At 37.6% G+C, this 24,236-nt stretch overlaps 1 protein-coding gene across 1 annotated transcript in view; it reads left to right on the top strand.

Annotated features, from left to right (window-relative positions):
• Nucleotides 1-7,560, top strand: part of TACR3 (tachykinin receptor 3) — a gene marked incomplete at both ends in the record, with an annotated part of 70,751 nt that extends 63,191 nt beyond the window's left edge. The window contains 2 exons of the mRNA XM_081155164.1: nt 5,544-5,740; nt 7,248-7,560. Of these exons, the coding sequence (XP_081011290.1) occupies nt 5,544-5,740; nt 7,248-7,560 (510 nt within the window). The remainder of the gene's footprint in view (nt 1-5,543; nt 5,741-7,247) is intronic.
• Between the last annotated feature and the right edge of the window lie 16,676 nt (nt 7,561-24,236).

The raw sequence follows: 24,236 nt of genomic DNA, 5'->3' as shown, positions 1-24,236 counted from the left end.
CTGATCCCTAAATAATGTAAGTTGGCTTATTTATTCATGTATTATTTATTCATTTACTCAAAGGAGGGCCATCAAAGGCTGTGTGTATTCTTCTAAGCTCTAGCAAAACGGGGTAAACAAAACTGAAATGTCCAAGGCCCTCCGAGGATTTGCATTCAGGCAGGACACAGAGGTCCTCTAGATTAACAAAATAAGGACCAATTGTGCTGGGAATGCTGAAGGAAATAAAGTAATATGAAAAAGAATGGCTGCAAGGAGGGTCACCTTTAAACAAGGTGGTAGGAAATCTAAGCTTTTATCAGAAGAACTAAGGCTGAAGAGAGCTGGAGGAAGGAGCAAAGGGAGTTTGTAATGGGTGAGGCTGGAGAAGAGGGCAGGAGCTGCATAATCCAGCAGAAGTTTCGAGCAACAGTAAAAAGGTTTGGTTTTATTTCAGAAAGTCACTCTAACTGCTATTTGGAAGCAAAGTCCAACTAGGTGGTTATTGCAACTGTCCCGAGAAAGATCATGATCTTTCTCAGAAGTTCTAGCAAGAGAGATGACAAGCCATGAAAGCACTTAAGACATAGTTTTGGGTCTTGGCCAACAGGATCTGCCTGGGCACTGAATGGGGCAATGACATGAGGGGCTGCAAAGAAACAGGCATGAGTCCTAAGTGCCCAGCCTCGGGCGCCGGGTGGGCGGTGGGGCCCCTGACTGAGATCCTCTTGGCAGAAAGAACAGCTTGGGGGCGCGGACACGGACACGGGAAGGAGCTTGTTTGAAACATGACATTTCGAGGTGTCTTGGAGACATCCGCCTGTCTGGGGGACAGCGGTAACCTAAAGGGGTTCTTTGGAAGTTTTGCCCTCTCATCTGCCACTTGGCTCATTTTCCGCAATGAAGCAGCAGCTGCAATAGGACAGAGGGCAGAGCTCAGAGGGGCGTGTGAAGCACACGGGGTGCTGCAGCCCAGGAGAGAAAGACACTGTGTAAGTTCTCTGATCATTCCTAAGACTGTGGGCGTTTCAGTGCACCACCACCCTCCGAGGACACACAGCTGGCCCGCAGGAGAGGAGACTGCTCTTCCTTTATGATCTGCAGATTTGCAGCACTGAAGACACCACTTTCCGTTTACCTCTACATGCAAGGATGAACAGAGTCCCGAGTTGGAAAAATAAATAAAAACAAACCTTAGGAAAACCAGCTGCTAGAAACAAGACAAAGAAGCAGAGGACCTGAAATAAGCTGTACTTTGTGAACTAAACACAAAAGACGAGATCACTTAATTATGGCATGAGTATCTTGGGACTAAACAAATGATTTTTAAAATTTAAAACTCCGATTGTTGAAAAAGAAGATGTCACTGTTGAGAAGGGAAAAAATATATCAAAACACAAACAAATATACAAGACAGCTAAGGATAATGAGGGGGGAAATAACACAAGGTTAGAGGAGAGGTCTAGAATAGAGATATCAATTCATTCATTTGAATAACCAAGAATTCGCTGTACAGAAGAATGTTTTACTTACATTTACTTTCAGAAGGAGCCTCTTCTACATCTTGACAGCACTGTCATAAGAGAAATAGATACCTATAAGATTTTTAACTGTAACTGAAACATAGCTGGGCACCTCCAAATTGCATTAATTTGTACAAATTGCATTAATTACAGTAAGGTAATACACATAATGCATGTAGCACAGTACCTTGCACATGGCAGGTCTTCAACAAATTTCAGTTTCCCTTTTGCCTTAGGAGGAAACTGTCCCTTGCTTTTACTTTTTAAGGTGCTATTTATTAATTATCTTTTCAGAACAATCTTATTCTTAAAAATATTTTACTTTGCTAGTATGTGGTTAAAATAAGCAGGCCTATAATTTTGACTTAAAAAATACAATGGTCCACTTGAGAACATTTGGGCTGACAAAAGGTATAGAGAAGTGGTAGGGTAGGTGTGGTCCATGGAATGGGTCTTCCAAACATATGCTCTAAGGAGGTGCTAATCAAAACAGAAGTTTCTTCTCAGATAGAATTGACCACTTCCAATTCAGGCATTTAAAAAGAATAAATTCTGCCCTGAAGCCTATGACTTCTAGATTGTTTTCTGGTTGGCAGTATTTTATTTCATTTCCTAGACTGATTTTTTTTTTTTTTTTTACAACCCAAACCTCAAAATCATCTATCCTGCACTAAGTTAACATGGCAGATAAGAACAGCTGCAGGCATTCCAGTCTAACATGTACAGGATACAAAAATCACAGAAAACTCAAAGGTGGGTTTTTTTTCCTTTCAATACATGAAGAAAAGGTGCCCAAAGCTTCTACTCACTAACAGATGACATGCATTTCAGTCTTGCCTGTGTGATTAAAGTGGATTCTTAACTATGAAAAATAGGCAGTATTGCTCTAAGTGCTACCTCACTTGTCCCACTTCTCTTATTCTTCCTACTAATAAGTTTCTGTGCCAAAGATAATGGATGGCTGCAATGTCTGCGTTACCATGGGAAATAAATCCCATTGCCTCAGAAACAGATAAGTCAGCTTCATGAATACCCAATATCAATCTTAAATAAATAAAAAGAAGAAAAGAAAAAGAAAAAAGAAACAAAAGATTTAGAACACTTTTTATTTAAGAGTCAAGGGCCTAGCCCGGCCGGGTGTGGCTCAGTAGTTGAGCATCAACCTAGGATCCAGGAGGTGGGGGTTCGATCTCCGGTCAGGGCACATGCTTGGGTTTTGGGCTGGATCCCCAGCAGGGGGCGTACAGGAGGCAGCCGATCAATGACTCATCATTAATGTTTCTGTCTCTCTCTTTTCCTCTCTCTGAAATCAATAAAACTATATATTTTTTAAAAAATTAAAAAAAGAGTCAAGGGCCTAGGGAAAGGAGAGAATGGGGAGTTATTATTTAATGGGTATAGAGTTTCCTCTTCGCCCAATGTAAAGAGTCCTGGGGATGGATGGTGGTAACGGGTGCACAATATAAATAATATCACTGAACTATACACTTAGAAATAATCAAGATGATAAATTTTATATTATGTATTTTTATCACAATAAAAAAATTGAAAAAAGTCAGGGACTGTTTTATCATATCTCTATGATAAAATAATTTGTACCTAGTTAGATTCAAAGGAAAGTCCCAAAAGTTTACTTTATTTTAGTGTATCTGAAACTATGAAAAACACCAAGTATACTAGATATGAACTACAAAAAAAGAAATCTGACACAGACAGTAGTGTGGAAAGGACCTGGGTGGGGCAGGGGGGATGCTGGGTGGAGGGGATCAATGGGGGGGAAAATGGGACATCTGTAATACTTTCAACAATAAAGATAATTTTTTTTAAAAATCTGAAGTTACAAAAAAGGATTATCATACATATTGCAGATTATTTACCAACCTGGCAACACCACTATTTATCAGCTAATATTGCCTTTGTTTGAATCTGTTTGCTCAAAATGAAAACATCACCTTCTCAACTCCCTGTTTAGCCCTCAGAAAAGTAAGGTTTTATATCTACCACTTAATCTGCATCTTAATTAAACCATTAACTATTATCTTAGTGCATACAGAAATTAGTTGTATCTTTGCCCCTTTTCATTCAAAGATTTCTATCTGAAAATTTTTTAAAATTCCCCTTTTCAAGTAAAGTCTAATAAGTAAATAATAAAAACCAGATTCTGGGATTTATAGATTAACCTTTTTTCTAAAATTTGCCTTTTTTCATTTAGTTTATAAAGTGTTTTTTTATTTCATTATAGTTGGTATACAATATTGTATTAGTTTCAGGTATACAACAAGGCAATTCAATATTTTTATATCTTACAATGTGATCACCCCACTACTTCTAGTAATCATCTGTCACGGTCAATCAATTTTTATATCAAGTTACAATAAAATTTATCAAGACATGGTGACACCTTCTAATCATCTCTATCCCAGTCTCTCATCTTGCCTACAAATCTCAGGAGTTTCAGGAACTCTACCAAGTTTTCTGCTTAGCATTTATAGCCTGTCTGTGCTAGTGCCATTTTCCAGCGTTGGCCCACCCAGGGGAACTGCTCACAGCATTTGCACGTCTATCATTACTCAGGGTTTTTGCTTCAAAATGCTCCTTCCCTTAACATTTTATGAGGGACATGATTACAATTTCAATGTAATGATTTGAGCATTTCACAAAGCAAGAAAATTTCATTCACCCAAGAGCTTGCTTTTGCATTTATAGAAAACCTGGGGTCCTGAGTTCGCTATCTAAAATCATTCCACAAGATTCTGTGAGCAGAGCCTTAAGGTTAAAATGTATTTTATAGAAATAAATAAATAAAATGTATCAATTTTTTCACTATAAAAGATCCTTTCGCTTAGGATCTTTTAGATTTTTTTAAAGGAAATCTTATAACAAGTTACTAAATGTTTTGCAACAAGGTCATTAAAATCATATATGTGTGAATAATAAGGCATCTGATGATACCTCTGTTCCAGATGCATTTTAACTTAATGAAATTCTGTGCATTCACTTTAATGTCCCAGGTTCTGGACTTCCACCTGATGGTTGGACGTCGCTTTAAAAGACTCTGATAACCTATGTAGCCCTTCAGCTATTGTTGGAAAGCAAGTTCATGCATAGGGAGTTTGTGGTCAGTCTGTATAAAAATATTCAAATAAGCTTTTACATACATTTGCTGATACTGTATTTAACATAGTACTCTGCACATTCACATCGTCACAGATAGTAATAATATATGGCTCTTTCTTGTATTCCACAAATATACAAATAAAAAATAGCAGAAATAAAGTGCAGGAATCTGAACACAGTTCTTTAGGGAAAAATGCAATTTAAAGAATCCTGAGAAAATCAAAAGGCTTTACATGGTATAGCCAAGGACAACATTCTGTGAGCTATTGACCTGAATTTTCAGCTCTGGTGGCCAATTTCTATCAGCTCACTATTAGTCACCTGGATGGTACAGTGATTAGGCTCTTAGGAAAGCTTGGCCTTCCGCTCTGATCCATTTCATGCTTTGTCTATTTCTACAATCATGTCTCTTCTGACCCTTAACCTTGCCACCTTTCATTTGAATCTCCAGCTTGCAGTCAAACGGCAAGTCCAATAAACAGATGATGTATTTTCATGCTTCTAAGGTGCTACATAGGCCACTTATGTCAAACTCTCTAGTTTGCGTTCTGATCCGACTGTGAGTAAGCCTCAAAAGTATTTTAAGGTATTCTAAACATTATATTATTTCTAAATTCCCAAAAGAAGTATGAACAAATTTAGTAGACAGACCTATTAAAATAAATTTGTTTCAGTTTGACTTAGTGCCAGCCATTCACTCGGGTTAGGTAGAAAGAATGGTGACACAAGCATGTTTTCTTGAGTCTTACCATAGGCAGCTGTCCCTTTTTTACCTCCCATTTCAAAAAATATATTTATTCCTTAGGCGAGCTATGTGTTTAACTGTACTGTGGGGAAAAGAAGATTTGCAGGAAGCTATTGGAAGTAATATATTTAATGACTTTAAAATTTCCCAAATATGACCTTTTCCTTCTTTCCTTCCAGGTTGTAAAAATGATGATCATTGTTGTGGTGACATTTGCCATCTGCTGGCTGCCCTATCATATTTACTTCATCCTCACTGCGATCTATCAACAGCTAAACCGGTGGAAATACATCCAGCAGGTCTACCTGGCAAGCTTTTGGCTGGCAATGAGCTCGACCATGTACAATCCCATCATCTACTGCTGTCTGAATAAGCGGTAAACACAAAATTACCAAATGTGGGTTTCTCGTCACCCCTGGCTTCACTGGGAGCACGTAGTGTCATTCTGGCTTCTTGGTGCAAATTTAAAACACAAAAGGAAGGAGAAATTGAAAAATTCACTGAGATGAGCACAGAGCTGGATATTTTCCTAGACTCCCCCCATTGTATAAAATACTCCAGCTTAACAATTGCAATCTCAAAACAATGTTCTTAGCAGCTCTAACTGGGCGGTTTTTACATGGCCCAGATCTTCCCTCCAAACCTTTCATAAGTTTATCTGCCAAAGGTAAAGGAGGTGAGTTGAACATGTGCTCAGGTCCTCAAAGAAATGAGGACACTTCACAGACATGCACAGGGGATGACTTATGTGAGCATCATCTACTAAAAAGGATGTTGCTGTGAGTGCAACAGAAGCAACCGTGCAGGCAAAGGGAATTCCAGCCCGCCTTCCTGCAGAATGAGGTCGGTGAGTGAGAGAGGTCGGTGAGTCGGTGCGGCCTCCATGGGACTAGGGTGTGGAGAATCCAGGTGGTCAGGGAAAAGCTATTTTTAAAGTGAAGTTTAAAAAAAAAAAAAAAAAGAGGAATATTTACAGATACATTTAAGACTGGGGAGAAAAGGTAAAATGTGGTTTCCAAGTAAAAGTCGCCTTAGTTGTAAGGTCAGCACATGGACTGGTAGGGAGGATTTCATAGGGTTGATAGTTTCCTTAAACCAATGTGTTCTAAGCTGTTTTGAGCACAAGTGGAAACGGAACTTCATGCAAGTAACTGCGTGAACTCCTGTTCCAACTGGGCCTCCGCCTCCCTGTGCCCTAAGTTTGCTAAATACTTAATTCTTACTTTTTTTATTAGTTGCATAAGCCGTATATTGATTCAAGTCACCCCACAAGCAGTACATCTGTTTTTAGTCAGCTTCATTTAACTGTTCACAAAGACAAGGATTTTACACTTTCACATGTGATTAAATAAAAACCACCGAGATTAGGGAGCATTTGAGACCTTGCTCCCTGGCACGTGTCATCGGTGTGGCTCAGATAAACTCATAAAAATCCAAAGGAAAAGACACCATCAAGCTTAGCAGTGAATTCTAACAATAAGGCTTTGGTTTATAAATGTGTAACTATCACGGAAAAACGCTGCTTTGTAATACATCGTGTTTAAGTGCCTTGAGTGGCCAGCCCGATTCAATCACCTTTGGGCAAATGCATAAAATTAGCAAAGACTTGCACAGCTTCTTTGTCCTATGGACTACCTAACGCTGTGCTTTTACTCTTTAATGACTTGCTTCTCACCGATGACACACTAAGGTTCAAAGCAGACAAGAAAAACTCAAAAAGACCAGTGCCGAGGCGGTGGCCCAAATTCTAAAAGTTTAACTTTAGAAAACCAGGTTCAGAAACTGCCTTGGCCGCAGTGCCCCCAGCAGGGCCTCCTGCGGCAGCTGAAAGAAGCGCCCTTGTGGGGACCTGACTCCCTCTCTCCCTGCGGCCTGCTCCCCAGGTTCCGAGCCGGCTTCAAGAGAGCGTTCCGCTGGTGTCCCTTCATCCAGGTGTCCAGCTACGATGAGCTGGAGCTCAAGGCCACCAGGTTTCACCCGACTCGGCAGAGCAGCCTGTACACTGTCACCAGACTGGAGTCGGTGACCGTGGTGTTCGACCCCAGCGACTCCGACAGCGCCAAGCCGGGTCGGAAGAAGAGGGCGACGCCGCGGGACCCCAGCTTCAACGGCTGCCCCCGCAGGCAGTCCAAGTCCGCCTCCACCGCCTCAAGCTTCATCAGCTCCCCCCACCCCTCGGTGGGTGAGTGTCCCTGAGTCCCTGTCCTGGTGCGTGCCAGCCCCGCCCTGCGTCCTGCCCCCCTGGAGCGCGGCGCCTGGGGGGCTGCGCTGCGGGGAAAGGGCGTCGGTAGGACCGCGACCCTGTGAGGACGCCCGCCGCCCTCGCAAATCAAATGCGCTTTCCAAGCACTCTTGGAAAACTCTAAATTATTATGTGTAACAAACAGAAAACTCTATCTGAGAGATACTTGTAAAGCGCTTTGTTTTTCTCATTAAAAAATTGCAACATACTGTTAGTGAAGCGAAAGTGACACACTGTTTTTCCAAAAGAGTAAAGAAGCTTTAAAATGCAACATTGTGAGTGAATAAAAACAAAATATATCTAAAATAAAACTTCATCTATAGCTGTAAACGGAAAAAAGGCGTTGACTGATTTTCCCACTAGAATGGTGGAAAAATAACCATCACTTTTGCTCCAGAGAACTCCTTTTGTAGAATGATTTAAAAGCTTTAATTTAAAAATTTAATACTTAAAAATGGGCTCCTTGAAACATAACTGAGAACAAAATCGGGTCAAATTATGAAGCAGCTACATGTCGTTCTCTTTATGTTTTTCTGAGAAAATGGCTTCAAAAGAAAAATTATTATTATTTACTTTTTGACCATTACATATTTGAAAGTGCCAAGCTAAGAAACAGTCAAAGTTGGACCTTAAAGCAAATTCCTGTGACCCTCTTTATTTTATTTTTCATAAATATTTAAGAAACAAAAAGTTATTAAATGTATGGGGGTAACATTGGTTAATAAAATTGTATAGGCTTCAGGTGTACAATTCTATAATACATCATCTGTATATTGTATTCTGTGTTCACCACCCCAAGTCAAGTCTCCTTTTATCACCATTTATTCCCTTTACTCTCTTCTACTTCCCCCAAACCCCTCCTTCCCTCGGGCAATCACCATATACTTTTGACTGTGTCCATGTGTAAATTATAAAACACTAAACATGGCTTGTAATGAAGGAGGGAAGAATCTCATTTATCTCTGAAACTGGCTACCAATTTTTAGGCAAGAATGAAAAATACTAATTCATAGTTACGATGGCAGACGGGAGCATCTGCCAACGCCAAAGGAAGGTGTGTTTCTCCGCTGTAACCCAAGGAAAAGGTGTAAGGTGGACATCAGCTTTATAAATTGTACAGAGACCTTTTCCTCTCCTCTCTCCTGATCGAAGAAAAGAGTTAAGGGCTAGGGGAAAATATCAGAAGATATATTTAAAGACAAGTCCTTAGGGAAAAAAGGACTTCTCTTTTTACTGCCCACATGTACTAATATACAGGTGAGTAAATCAGGCAAGGTGTAGAAAGGCGAATCAACTATTACAATAGAAAACCAGAAGATAGTAGGATACATATGAACTAATACCCAGCAGACAAGAGTGTAATACACGCCTTCCCACAGAAGGAGCTTTCCTTTTGTTTGCTTAGGTATTTCAGAAGACTCCCCCAGGAAGAAACGAGCTGATGGTCCTAAAGAAGCATCTGTTTTACAAGAAAAAAAAGTAAACTGACACATTTGTGAGAGCCTTAACAAAACAAGGTTGAATTAGAGATCCTGTCAGTACTGCTCAAGAAAGCAGAAACTTTCTGAGAATGTGGATATGTCGTACAAACTTCTCCTTCAGAATATTCATTTGGGCTTTTAAAGCTCTCCAGCTAAAATAATTACCTGTAACACTTTAAAGGATCGTTATGCCTCCGTCAATATGGCACCGACTATTCGGTTTTTGAAAAACAAGATAAAAGCAGTTGTTCAACAGCAAGTCGTGGCCTTTTGCTGCCAAGACATGAAATTTTCCAATCCTCCTCTTTATTTTGGACCCAAAGTCAGAAACAGCTAATCGTTATTAAGTGTTAAAAGTCTAAACAACCCCACCATGTGTGTTTAAGCTGAATTTCTTCTGATTACACCAATAAGCAGAACACACACACACATTCGAGTGTGCAGACACATCGATTTTAATGTATGTAACAAATTCCAACTGAATGCTGCAATAGTGGATGATCATTACAGAGTGGCCACAACAGCTCAATAAACTATGAGGTTTGTGCACATGCTTGAGATAAGCAAATGTATTACCACTTAGCATCTAATTGTTGAATATAATGTTTTTAAATGTTCACTCCCTAAACCATAAATGCCTATCATACAAGGTGAAAGTGTCAAGAAAAGGCCTATTTTAAAATAAACATTATCTTCTCAAATTTACAAATGACTATGGGACTAGTGTTAATGAATCCTCTCAATACAAAGGGCCATATTCAGCTTGGAATGTAAACGTAAAGCCTGGCCCTCAGATTCAATGTGGTCAGCCACCGCCAAAATACATCTGAAAAACGACTCTTGGCCTTTGCATATATTAGGAAAATTTATTATAATCTGTTAAGACATCTAAGGAAAAAATTGCTCCATTCAGCTGTTTTCTTTCCTTTCTTTTTCTTTTTTTAGTAGATTTGTTATTTTACTTACCAAGTCTCATCCTTCTAGCATAACAGAAATACCTGAAGTCCAGACAATATCTTTTTAATATATTTTAGAAAAAAACTGAAATCACTTAATACTCATGTCATGACTTTTAAACCAAGACTTATAAAATGCAATTTTTTAAATTCAAAATTTGAAAAATAATAACAATAAAATAAGTAACTATAACATGAGATTAGATTTTATCCCTTTGGTATGAATTTTGTCTCTGAGAATTATAGAATAATACACATGGAAATCAGTTTCAATAAGTGTTACTTTACGTAAAGCTATGTGTTTTCATATTTGTCAAGGTTTGCGAGATTTTGCATCCCAAATTCACCGTACCCTCTGATGTTAATGTTCACTGTGAATCTGTTGTTTACAGGAAAACTCTGGCTAGAAACACAGACAGTTAAAATGTTCTAGGATTTTTTGGATTTAGATCAGCAGAAGAAAAATACATACTATTTTGAGGGAAATCCTGAAACAGTCAAAAAGCCTTGCACCATTTTAAATATTCTCTTTTTGAAAGATAAAAATAAATAAATAGTAAACATTGTATTTTCAGTATTTTTTATCAGGACGAAGTGTTTTTGAAATTACCTGCATGGGGAAATAATTAAAGCAAACATAAGTATTATAGAATCCAATCTAGTATCACCTTGTTTTTAGCTAGCATTATTCATTCCATCTCCCAACTTCGTGATGGTGACATTTCTGACCCAGCAGCCAAATTCATATTCTTTTCCAGATCTTGCCAAATCTCTTATAAACAGAGATCCTTGCAGCTTCACAGTGAACTTCACCCTTGCAAAGCAGACAGAAGAATGCTAAAAAGCTTGGTGTCATACCTCTGAAGCACAAAATAAATGTGAAAAATCAATGCTGGCCAGCTCATAATTTGAATTTTATTTTTGTTAATTCAGGATTTCATCAGAAAACTTCTGATTAGCCTTTGATAAAATATTCCAACTACAAAAGCAGGAGAATTGCAGTTGCTTACAGTTTTAACAGTAGCAATCCGAGTTCCCACTCCTTGTTGATATTGTGCCAAAAGTTAAGCAAATCGAGCATGACACTGACCATGTAGAATAATAATGTAATAATTTCCCTTGGGGACAATGGAAAACAACATCCAATAGTTCTGTACAAGGTCAATAATTGTGTGTTGTAAAATAGCTTGGTGAAAATGTTTTGTATATAAGAAATAAATGTACATAAAGTTTGTAGCTAGTAAACAAAGTCTTTTCAAGTTGTGGCAATTCTATTGAATAGGTTTAATACATTCTACCCTTTGTATGTGTGGTATATGTGACAGATTTAGGGGGGCAGATGGTGGTGGAAATGGGGGACATCTGTAATAGTATCAACAATAAAAATAGTAATAATATTAAAAGTAAGAGCATTCTTAATATTTTCCCACTGGCTAGCAAAACATGGTAGGGATGGTCACACTCACTCAACCATCCCCCAAGACGATCGTGCTTTCTTCTTTATTTTTCCTCATAAAAATGTCTAAGTTTCCTAAATTATCTTGATTCAAAAAAAAAAAGCATCTGTGCAGAGCACAGTTATCAAATGTAGAAAAATATTTTGTGCAGAGAGCAAGAGCATGTGAGCTGGAATGCAGAGCTGAAAGTGCACGGAGTGGGCCCAGGGCACAGCACTTTAGAGCTATTGCATCGGGCTATACGTACCCACAGACTAGAGCTTACACCTGAGCCCTGCCACCTGCCTGCTAGGGGACCTGGGCCAAGTGATCCTCTGATCTGGGCCTCTTTTAACTCAGCAATAAAAAGGAGAAAATAATAATTTCTTCAAAGTGCTGACGTGAGGACTGAATGCTCTAATGCATAAATGGGGCCTAGCCAAACATTAAATAAACGTCCAAAAATGTCATTAGTATCATTATGTTCATAGGGAGCACATTAGAGAAACCCCTATTATCCTGCCCCCACTAAAGCTCTTTGAGGGGCATGTGTGGCCTTGCAGCATCCTGTCGCTCAGAGCCCCCACACGGTCTCATGGGTTGTGTACGAGTGCTCTGGGAAGTTGCTGTCTAGCTCTAGAGGATTTCCTGGTGCCCTAAGTAAGAAAAGCTCTACAGGTAAAGAATTAGAAATGGACAATTCATGGGAGTGGCTTTGGACATGCAAAACTAAGGTCACTTCTTAGGAAAGATACAGCCATTTTAAGCTAAAGAGTAATAATATAATAGATAAGAGAGGGAAAGCAGAATTTTTCCTTTTCGGGTTCCCTGGGCAGCAACACTGATGGCTCTCTCCATGCCTCTTCCCCTGAGCTCTGAGGAATAATGAACTGGGACAATTCCATGTCTCATGGCAGCAGTGACTCACACGGCCTTTCCATTTCCACCACTCACAACCCCACTCAGAGACAAGCCAAGCGTCCCCTGCCCTGTCACACCAACTCATCGTAAAGGGGAAAAGAGAGAAAGGAACCGGATCTCTTCACCAGCCCACCAAGCATCCAGAACATCAGGAAATCCTCTAAGCTCCTAAAAGACACCCAGTGTTCTATTGACTCACACTATTCCCACTGCTACTACCCTGGTCCGAGCTGCCATCATCTCCTGCCTGGATTGTTTCAATAGCCGCCACCACACGCCTTCCCTAAAGTTGAGTCTCAACAAAGCAACCAGTGTGATTCATTTAAAATAGCATCAGGTCATCTCACTCGTCTGCTCAGAACCCTCTCATGGGTTCATGATGTGGCCCTTCGTACCGTTTCCGCTGTTCTCTCCCATGCTCACTGAGATCCAGGGAGCCATCAACGTCGCCTTCTTTCTTGGCATCTACATGTAGCCAACGATGCTACAGCCTCAGGACTCTGGTCTGTTCCATTTGTTTAGAATGCAGTCCACCAACATAGTTACACAACAAGCTTTGTTTTCTTCAAATCTTTGCCCAGTGAGGTTGATCCTGATTACCTTATTTAATATCAACAATCCTCACTCCCATCCCAAACTATTCCTCCTAACCCTCCATTCTGCTCTTTATTTTTTCATAGCACTTCTCACTTTCTAGGATACCATATAACTTACCCATTATATTTATTACTTATTCCCCTGAATTGATATATAAGCTCTATTAGGGAATGGGGCCATTACATAATTATTAAGTGAATGAATGAATTAGGTCTTATGTAAGGTATCATGGAAATTGAAGTTCTTCAAATATCTATTATTTCTCACTGTCAGAGTATATCAGATGTTTTCCAACTGCATCACCACCAAGCCCCCTTGTATGCTACCCTTCTCCATGATACCAAGGATGCGACTTTATGAAATACACTCTGCAGACTTCCTTGTTGCCTGGCTTTCTGCTCGGCTTTGTAATTAGAGTCACTAGAAGCAAATCAGAACATAGGAAAGGAAAAATCCTGGTAAGTGACATTCCAGCAAAGAGCAAGCCACTGGCAGCGAAGATGCTACCTCTAGCTTCTTTCAACACTCTAGCCTCGCCTTCCACGAGCCCTCCAAGATCATGGTAATAAATGTACTGTGCCCCTTGAGCAATGAGATTGCCAGCCACATCGAATTTCCTCACCTGAAGGCCTATGACACCTTCACAGAGAGGCAAGCACCAGCCCCCTGGGGTCCCGCCTCTGACTTCTCAGCCTAGCAAAATCTTCTTTTCCTTTTATATATCCCAGAACTCCATATGGTAACTGCTTCCTGCAAGTATGAATGTTTAGATTACCTCAACATGCTGGTATTTTTTGTTCTTCCAGACTTCTAACATTAATAGAACCAAAATCTCTGCTAGAAATACCTAAGATGGTTCACTTTTTTCTAACTAGACCTCTGGCTGATATAATACTTAATACCAGGAGTGGTTACATGGGATTCTGGTTTAGTTTAATTAAGTCTTTGGTCTTGAACACTATATGAGCTCCTAATCAATGGAAAATTAGGCATTAATAATCAATAGTATACAGTGTCATCATAAATGGCTAACTTGTCACCTATGGTTACTTGGAATAAAAGACATACAAAACCAAGACTTTAAGAAATTAAATGGCAGCTGTAAATATCCATTGTGGTATTATTAATTACTACAATGACTGGAGAAGGGGAGGTAGTGATGTCTACAATAAATATCTACACTGAAAAACTTATAAAATGCACATTTAAACTAAATTTAAATCTAAAGAACATAGAGACAAGAAAATAATAAAGAAGAATTAGTTTTCTGAAAGAAACCAGATACCATAAAGAACACCAACATAAAAATAAAGGGAGTACCAGAAGGAGAGAAGAGAGAGAAATAAGTCCAAAAAATGTTTTTTGGAGAAATAATGACTAAAAACATCCTAAATTTATTGAAAAATAAATTAATTACAAATCAGCCAACTCCAAGTAGTATAAACAAAAGGAAATCCACATCCAGACAACTCAGAGTGAAAATATTGAAAACCAAAAATAAAGAAAAAAATCCTAAATACAATGAGAAATGACTCAATAAGAAAAAATATATTTTATGCACATGGTAAGCAAAATTGACTTTAAATTAAAAGCTATTACAAGAGGACAAAAATTGACTTTATACATTGATAAAGCCTCAACTCATCAAGAAGATATCACAATTATAAATGTATAAGCACCTGACAACTGAGTCACGAAACATATGAATTAAAAAATGACTGAAATGAAAGGAGAAATAAACAGCTCTGCAATAATAGTTGAAAATGACAATACCCTAGTTTCAATTATGGGCAGAACATCTAGAGGGATGATTTAAAAAGAAATAGCAAACTTGAAAAACAACTATAAACCAACAAAGACCTAGCATATGTATATAAAATCCCCTATCCAACAACAAGGTACACATTCTTCTCAAGTGTACATAGAACATTCTTCAAGGTAGATTATATGTTATACCACAAAATAAGTCTCAAAATTTAAACAAATTGAAATCATACAAAATATCTTCAACAACAATGGAATGAAGCATGAAATCAATAACAGAAGGAAAACTGGAAAAATCTACAAGCGTGTGTAAATTTAAAAAACAAAAGATCAAAGAAGAAATCACAGGGAGATTAGAAAATAATTGAGATGAATGAAAGAAAAACACCTTCCTAAACTTGATACAGGGAAGACAGAGCTTAGAGGAAAATTTATAGCTATAAATGGCTATATTAAAAAAAGTTTTTAATTTAAATTAATTACCCAAATTTACACACTGAGAAAATAGAAAAGAAGAGCAAACTAAACTTGGAACTACCAAGAGGAAGAAAATAATAAAGATTAGAGCAGAGATACATAAAATAGAGAATAGAAAAATAATAGAATCAACAAAACTAGAAGCTGATTCTTTGAAATGATCAACAAATTTGAAAACTTTTAGCTAGACTGTCAAAGAAAAAAAGAGAAAAGATGCAAATAACTAAAATCAGAAGTGGAAGTGGGGACATTAACACTAAAAATAAATGTATAAGAGAATACTATAGACAATTGTACACTGACAAGTTAAACAATCTAGTAAAAATGACAAATTTCTTAAAATACAAAAATTACTTACACTTATTCAAGAAGAAATAGGAAATCTCAACATACCTACAGGAAGTTAAATGTGGAATCAGTAAAAATAAATAAGAAGACAATGGCTTTAATGGTAAATTCTACTAGACATTTAAAAAATAACAGCAGTCCTTCTCAAACTCTTCCAAAAAATGAAGAGGAAGTAATACTTCTTAACTCATTCAATAAGGCCATCATTAACCTGATAACAACACCAAATAAAGGCATCACAAGAAAAGAAAATTACATACTAGTGTCCCTTAGGAATATAGATAAAAAATTCTCAGTAGAGTCTTAGCAAACTAAATCCAATAGCACTTTAATGAAGAAAGTGAAAACTTTGTACTCTGAAACATATAATACGATGCTAAAAGAAATGAAAAGAAATGAAATAAACGAAAAGACATCTTATGTTCATGGGTTGGAAAATTTAATATTGTTAAGAGGTCAATACTAACCATAGCAGACTAAAGAGTCAATGCACTCTCTATCAAAATTATAAACAGCCTTTTTAGCATAAATGGAAAATCCAATCCTCAAATCCATATGGAATTGCAGGGGACCTATATTGATAAAACAATCTTGAAAAAGGAGAATAACTTTGGAGGGCTCCATTCACACTACCTAATTTCAAAATATAGTTAATAATGTTGTAATATCTACGTATGGTACCAGGTCAGTACTGGAAATATTGGGAGGAACACTTTGTAAATTATGTGATTGTCTTACCGCTATGCTGTACACCTGAAACTAATACAAAATAATATGAATATAAACTGTAATTGAATAATCAAATATAAATTTTAAAAAGAATATACTTTTATATATATATATAAAATAGTACAAATCTATGGCAATCAAAACAATATGGTAGTTGCATAAGAACAGACATATTCTTGGACCAATGGAATAGAATTAATAGTGCAGAAGTAAACACATACATCTATGGCCAAATGATTTTTGACAAAAGTGCTAACACCATTCAATGGGAAAAAATAATCTTTTTAACAAATGGAAATGGGAGCATGGGGTTTCCATGTGCAAAAGAAATAAGTTGAAACTTTACTTCACACCATATACAAATATTAACTCTAAATGCACCAATAACCTAAATATAAGCATTAAAAGCACAAAACTCTTAGAAGAAAATATAGAGCTAAATCTTCATAACATTGGAATTAGGAATGGTTTCTTAGATATGACACCAAACACATGAGCAACAAAGAAAAAACATAGATAAAATAGATTTCAACAGAATTAAAAACTTGTGTACTTCAAAGGACATTATAAAAAAAAATGAAAAGACAGCCACAAAATGTGAGAAAATATTTGAAAATCATATGTCTGATAAGAGTTTAATATCCAGAATATATGAAGAAATCCTACAACTTAATAGCCAAAAGACAAACAACCCAGTTTAAAAATGGACAGAGGGTTTGAATACACATTTCTCCAAAAAAGATATAAAAATGTTCAATAAACATAAAATGGTGTTCAGCATCATTAGTCATTAGGGAAATGCAAATCAAAACCATGCTGAGATTCCACTTCACATCCAGTAGCGTGGAATTTAATGAATTGAATGTGGATAAATTGGAATTGAATCGATTGTAAAATGGTGCAGCTGCTGTGGAAAATCATTTGGTAATTCCTCAAAATACTAAACTTAGGGTTTCATAGGACTCAGCCATTCCACTCCTAAGTATCTACCCAAGAAAAATTAAAACATAATCCACACAAAACTTGAACACAGATATTGGTAGCGGCATTATTTATAGTAGCCAAAAAATAGAAAAAACCCAAATGCCTATTGACTGATAAACAAATAAACAAAGCATGGTATGTCAATAAAATGAAATACTATTTGGCAGCCTGTAAAATGAAATGAGTACTGATTTATGTACTCAGGGATGAACATGGATGAACCTCAGTATCCATGGATGAAACCTTCTTTGTGAAAGAAGCCAGTCACAAAACACCACATACTATATGATTTTAATTACATGAAGTAAACAGAACAGGTAAATTTATAGAGAAAGAGAGGAGATGTGCTGTTGTCTGGTTGCCTAGCGCTGAAGGGAAGAGGAAGGGGAAAGGTGTAGTCACTGCTAATGGGTACAAGTTTCTTTGTGGGATGATGAGAATGTTCTAAAATTAGATTATTGCCCAGCCAGCCTCATCCTGTGCATGAAAAGGTTGCTGGTTCACTTCCCAGGCTATGGGTTCCATCCCAGGTCCGGGCACCTACAAAAAGCAACTTATGGATGTTTCTCTCTCACATTAACCTCTCTCTCTCTCATCATTCTCTCTCTTCCTTCTCTCTAAGCATGTTCTTGAGAATTAAAAAAAAAGAAAAAAGATATTGTGTGGGCCACACAACTCTGTAAATATACTAAAAACCATTGAATTGCACATTTTAAACAGGTGTAAATTATACATCAATAAAACTAAAAAACAAAGATTAGGGATTTCATGGGGCAAAAGTTTAATGGGGATATCAATAACCTATAATCATTAAAAGAAAGTTCAGAAAATAAACATTAAATCAGCAAGTCAAACAATTGGGGAGAAAGACCTTAGTAAGGAATTTACAAAATGCTGGAAGGAGACTGGTCCCCCTTCTATAAATGCAACTGAACTTCTTTATAATGTTTGTCCTTATTATGAACATAACCCTGTATAATATCATTATTTATAAGAAATATATATTTAGTCTCAGTTCCCATTTTTGGCACAGAGCTCCTAAAACCCACAAAATTTCCTAAGTTAAGAGAGCAATCAAGATGTCTTATGTTTGTGATGTGACTTTTGGACCCCACCTGAGGATTGGGGCTGGTTGTTAACCCTGTGATTAGAAGGTTAGAACCATCAGTTTCAACCCCTGGCCTCTGGGGAAGGGAGAGGGGCTGGGGGTGGAATCAATTGCCAATGGCCAGTGATTTAATCAGTCATGACCATGCAATGAAGCCTCCATATAAACTCAAAAGTATTGGGTTTGGAGAACTTCTGGGCTGGTGAAGATGTGGAGGTGCTCTCCAGCACCTGTGCACACCTGGAGAGGACATGGAAGCTCCACGCCCCGTCCCTATACCTTGCCCTATGTATGTGTTTCATCTGCTGTTCCTCAGTCATATCCTTTCATAAAAGACTGATGATCTAGTAAGTTAAATGTTCCTCTGAGCTCTGTGAGCAACTCTAGCAAATTAATTGACCCCAAGGAGGAGGTCATGGGAACCTCTGATTTATAACCAGTGGGTCAGAAGCATGGATGACAACCTGAACTTGCCATTGGCATTTGGAGTTGAAAGTGGTGGTTAGAACCCCCAATGTGCAACTAGTGGGTCAAAAGCACAGGTTATAAACTGGGCTTTCAACTGGTGTCTGAAGTGAGGGGTGGGGTGGAATGGCAGTCTTGTAAGACTGAGCCCATTACCTGTGAAATCTGATGCTATCTCTGGGTAGATGATGTCAGAAATGAGTTTACTCAGTTGAATGAGTGGAGTTGGTGTTGTGTGGGAGGCTTCCCCTTCACTCTCCTATAATACACACATGTTGGAATTGGGTCCAGGAACCTAAAAGATCCTGAAATTGAACATAAGAATTTCCTTCAGAAATTTCTAGCCCATGGGTAGGATTTACCCCAGATTCAAAAGAGTGTTGAAATATGATTCTAATCATATAATAAAGAATAATCTACTGACTTTGTGCTTTTAGTTGCAATCAGTAGAAACTAACTCAGGTAATCTAGTCAAAAGGAATTTTATAGAACATAGGTCACTCACAAACTCTCTTTCAGAGCTGGAAGAGCAGGCTTGGGGCCATGCTGTCACCAGCAATATACAAATATACAAATAAAAATATACAAATAAATTCCAGAACCATTAAAGTAGCCACACTGCTACCAGAACTGTTGGGGACAATTATGGTTACTTGCAAAACTTTCATCATCCAAACTAGGCACCCGGTGCTGCTGCTAGAACTGCTGCTGCCAGAGCCTTTGGAAATTGGATGTCAGGGCCACCATTGCACCACTCTCATTGGAAGGGTTCTCCTGCTGTGTTGCTTCACTAGCTTTCAGTCCAAAGCACAGGGTAGTTTGGCTGCATCAGATTGGTGTGCTCTAGGCTGTGTGCTTGCACTTAGCTCCAAGGCCAGCTGAAAATAAGTATTGGATTTTGTGCTTCTAAAATGGGAGGCAGGATCTGCTTCATGAGGTGAAAATTCCCCAAACATGGGTGTTGGGTGTCCAGGAAGAATGGCAGATGTCTGTTTCAGGAGCCTTGAGTATAGGAAATATATCTAAATGTTTTAAAGATGTCTTTGGTTGGTAAAAGCATGGTTTACAATTTCCCTTTTGTGTGTGTGTTAACAGTATATAATGTTAACCATATATAACCATCATAACAAGCATGTACTGCATAAGTAACACAAATTTTAAAGAGCTTTATTCTGAGGAAAAGAGAAGCTTTCTGTTTTACCTGAATTCACAGGAAATATCTCCATTTTTTCAAGGTTATTATTACTATTTTTGCAAACATGAAAAAAAATAACTACAGGTTTTTAAAGGTTAGAGTATTTGGCTATTGTTAGGCAGATGATATCACAATTAGAAGAAATTAACATAATTACTGTCTAGATATAATGTCACATTCATAAAGGCACTGTGTAAATTAAGAAGAAACTCGTGTCTAACAAGCCAAACAAGCAAAGATGAATGGCCTAATCTCCTCTTAAAGAACTTGAACCTCTGCCTGGTCCAAGATTTCAGGAAAAGGTGAAGAACTCTTTTAATTAATTCTATATTTTATTACCAATGAAACATTTTTTTCAGTGTATAACAGGATGCACACAGTTCATTATAAATGTACTGAAAAGGCTATAGAAAAGGATCTTAGTGTATGAATGAAAGGCATCAGAATATTGTACCATGTTCTGCATCAGAATTTTCATCTGCACCAGACACCTCAATCATTGGGTTCCCTCTTCCTCTAACCTCCAAGTATCCTAAGGGTGGATCTGTGTGGGCAGTCTTACAGACCTGAGAGGACAAGTGTTTATGCACCAAGCTAAGGAAAGCACTAAAACATGCACAGCTTGAACTTGGTGTTCCTAAAAGGCAGACCCAGAAAGTATATGACCCTTTACTTAGTGGAGCAACATTAAGATTTAGATATGCAAATACAGTGAGCAGAGACCGTTTGCAGGATGCATGGCTAAATGAAGCGATTGTAAAATATGCAGTCATGACAGCAACAAATTCTGGGCACCCCAGGAGCCACTGAAAACCTGAACTAGGCAAGGAGAAGCCAAGTGGAACAGACCTAGTGAGGGTCTGGGGGTCCTGGAATCAGTGAAGAGTAGTATGAGGGTTTTAAGCAAGATAAGCTGATTCACTAGTGTTGGACACTAGGGAAAGAAGCCAGGCATCTCAAAGACAATTTTCCATACTTAAAATGTGTTTATATACTCAAAGAATTGATGCTAAAATGCAAATCTTAACAAATATGGTTAATTACTAAAAAAAATGAAAGGATCTGGTGGAAATTAAACTTCCTCTGCTTACACAATAAAGACATAAGAAGAGCACACATTCTACAGCCAACATGCTCTACCATTTCATTTCAAGGCCTTGCAAGTACATTGTTACTTTAAAATAATCATCCAGACTAATGTGGTCCAATAACGTGAAACTTGTCTCCCTACTCACCAAAGTAGACCCTGCAAGTACCCAGGAATTCCATCTCATCCCACTTCATCCCTTCACGTCGCCTCTCATCCATCCCATCCATCCAGCAACACCCTGGCCACATCAGGGTCTGCTTTTATCCTACCTTCAGTTATCCCAAGGTGGGTCTGCAAGACTAACAGTGGGAATGGCAAAGAGACAGTTGTCTGCCAACTCAAAGGCTTTAAGAACATGAGGGACAAGTAATTCCCTAGTGCTACAATTTAAAGAACAAGGTGACAGCATGGCAGACATAGATCCATGATGAATTTACTAAAGTTGACAGCTTAACTACCTCAACAAAAAAACTGAGCAGTAGCCCTGACCAGTGTGGTTCAGCCGTTAGATCGTCATCCCTGGGACTGAAGAGTCTCAGGTTCAATTCTGGGCAAGGGCACATACTTCAATTGCAGGCTCAATCCCTGCCCCCATTGGGGTTTGTGCAGGAAGTGACCAATCAATGAGCCTCTCTCACATTGATGTTTCTCTCTCTCTCTCTCTCTCTCCCTTTCACTCTCTCTAAAAAGCAATGGAAAAAATATCCTTTGGTGAGGATTTAAAAAAAAAATTTTTTTAATTGAGCAATTGTTTTAAAAATCAGATGTGCCATTCACTTAAAGACAAAAATTGGAAATAGTCCCCACAAACATATAGTCAAAGTCACCAATAAATAAAAGTTAAGTAATTTCTTTTGAGAATTTGACTTTTAAATATCAAACGCATATTTGCATTAGTTTAAGTGATGATCAATTAAATGTATGATGCCCAAAATGTATAATATCTGAAAAAGTTTATTTTTCACACAAGATCCAAAGATAGAATTTCTGCTTGTGGAGGATGTGGTTCTCCAACTCTGAATCAATAAACAGAGCTCTTTCCCTCGGTAGGGTCGGTATCTTCAAAACCGAGCTTCCAAGGTGACTGTGTTTTCTTGAATCAAGGCATGAGGGGGATAAGTTGGGGTACACTTGATTTCTAATTATATTCCGCTGACAAGAGCTGGACGCATGGTGCACTCTAAATGCAAGGGAGCCAGAGGAATCGAGACCTTGGCTAGGCAGCTACTTCTCAGAAACAACTTTGCACTATGGGAGGGGAGCATACACCCTCACACACCTCTTCATAGACATACGAAATGACCTTCAGTTATCGCATCCAGCTCAAGGATCATGATGTCCAGGTGGTGTACAGCCCTCTCTGTCTCACCTGGATGGGGTTGCTTATGGCTCTGTAATCTGCGATCTAAAATGACAACTCATCTGTCCCACTCCACAACCAATATACAGTGCTGGAGAAGGGACAGAATAAATATAATTACAAGCTCAAATTTAGAAAAGGGGAGAATGGGAAGCACACAGTGGGCACTGATCCTTAGCAATGATGAAATTCTAGGAAAAAAAGTATTGTGTGTACCTCTCTCCTGGCAGTAGAGTGTCTGATTTTAATGACCGTCATATCTGCAAACACATGCATCACCAACATATGGCTACACTCACATGGAAAAATGAGATATCATTAGCTTTCTTTACTATTGACTATGAATATTAAAACATAAAATAAGTGAAAACACTCCTTATGAGTATAAGCATACGAAATAATCATTACACTTATTTTTTTACCAATTATGTAGAAGTTTTTCTTAATATTCTGGTCTGTAATTCAATCACTTGCTCTTACATACTGAAAGGTTCTGTATTTTCTTAGGTGTTTAACAAATATTTAATGTCATATAAATATCAAAGAATGAAACTTTTAAGATAGATAGAAATATTTTAGAAACAATTGTTTTCATATTTTATAAATATGCATACAAGAAAGATTTTATAGGAAGTATCCTTTTTTATCCTTGATTATGGAAACCTTCTTTTAGAGTTGGAGCTCCAAATACATACAGAACCAAAATCAAGCAACAGCTTTGGAAGTTCTTTATGCCCTGAGTATGACAACTAAAGTACACATGCGAGATGTTTTCGGATTGAAATACTTATCACTTCATCTTAAATTCAAAGAGATGCAGCTTCCTCTCTATGGCCTAACCTCTCTCAGATTTCACCTTCTGATTTCTCTCAGGAGCCCAAGGAACTTCTGCAAATGTGAATCAGCCATTTTCCTTTTGTGCCTGTCAAAGTCCATAAAGATCATGGGAAAATATAAAATGTAGCTCACCTAATTCATATAACAGAGAAGCAATCTGTTAAGGGCAGTGCTGTTTATTTATTACTTATTATTATTATTACTTATTTATTTCTCTTCATTGTTGAAAGTATCACAGATGTCCCCCTTTTGCTTTTCAGATAAAGGTGTAAACAACTAAAACTATCTAAACACTATATAATTGCATTGCTAATACTCTATACTGATAACATGAAAGTTAATTATTCAGAATAGGTTTCAGACAATTGTAATGTTTCAAAAGTTATGATCATCCTCAGAGAATGTGATTGTGTATATAGACTCTCATGGCATAGAACATTCACAATTGTCCATAATATTATTATGAGGACATAAGGATTTCCTTGCAAAGTAGACTTAGAGTTTGCTTAATTTATTTCTCTTATTTTTTCTGTTTTCAACAGAAAACATTTGTTTGAAAACAAGAGAAAATCAAGACCAATTTAGCAAGAGGTTTTTTAAAGTTAACATATTTATTTTGGCAAACAAAATTCATCACCATCTTGAATCAGCCCACCCTCTTTATTACCAAAATAAGCACTTAGTCTATAGTTTGAAAGTCATATATGGCTTATTCATTTTTTACACAACCCTATGAAGTAGAGTATTATCACCATATTTGTTATTCTTATAAATTAAATTAATTTAATAAATAAATTAAAACACAAAGATTTTAAGCATTTCGTCCAAATCACACAGTTTGCTTCTAGTGAAACTAATCTTTGAACCCAGGTAGTTTGACTC

This window comes from Miniopterus schreibersii (assembly GCF_964146895.1).
Source record: "Miniopterus schreibersii genome assembly, chromosome: 1".
Lineage (NCBI taxonomy): Eukaryota > Metazoa > Chordata > Mammalia > Chiroptera > Miniopteridae > Miniopterus > Miniopterus schreibersii.
This window is presented reverse-complemented; position numbering and strand designations above follow the sequence as displayed.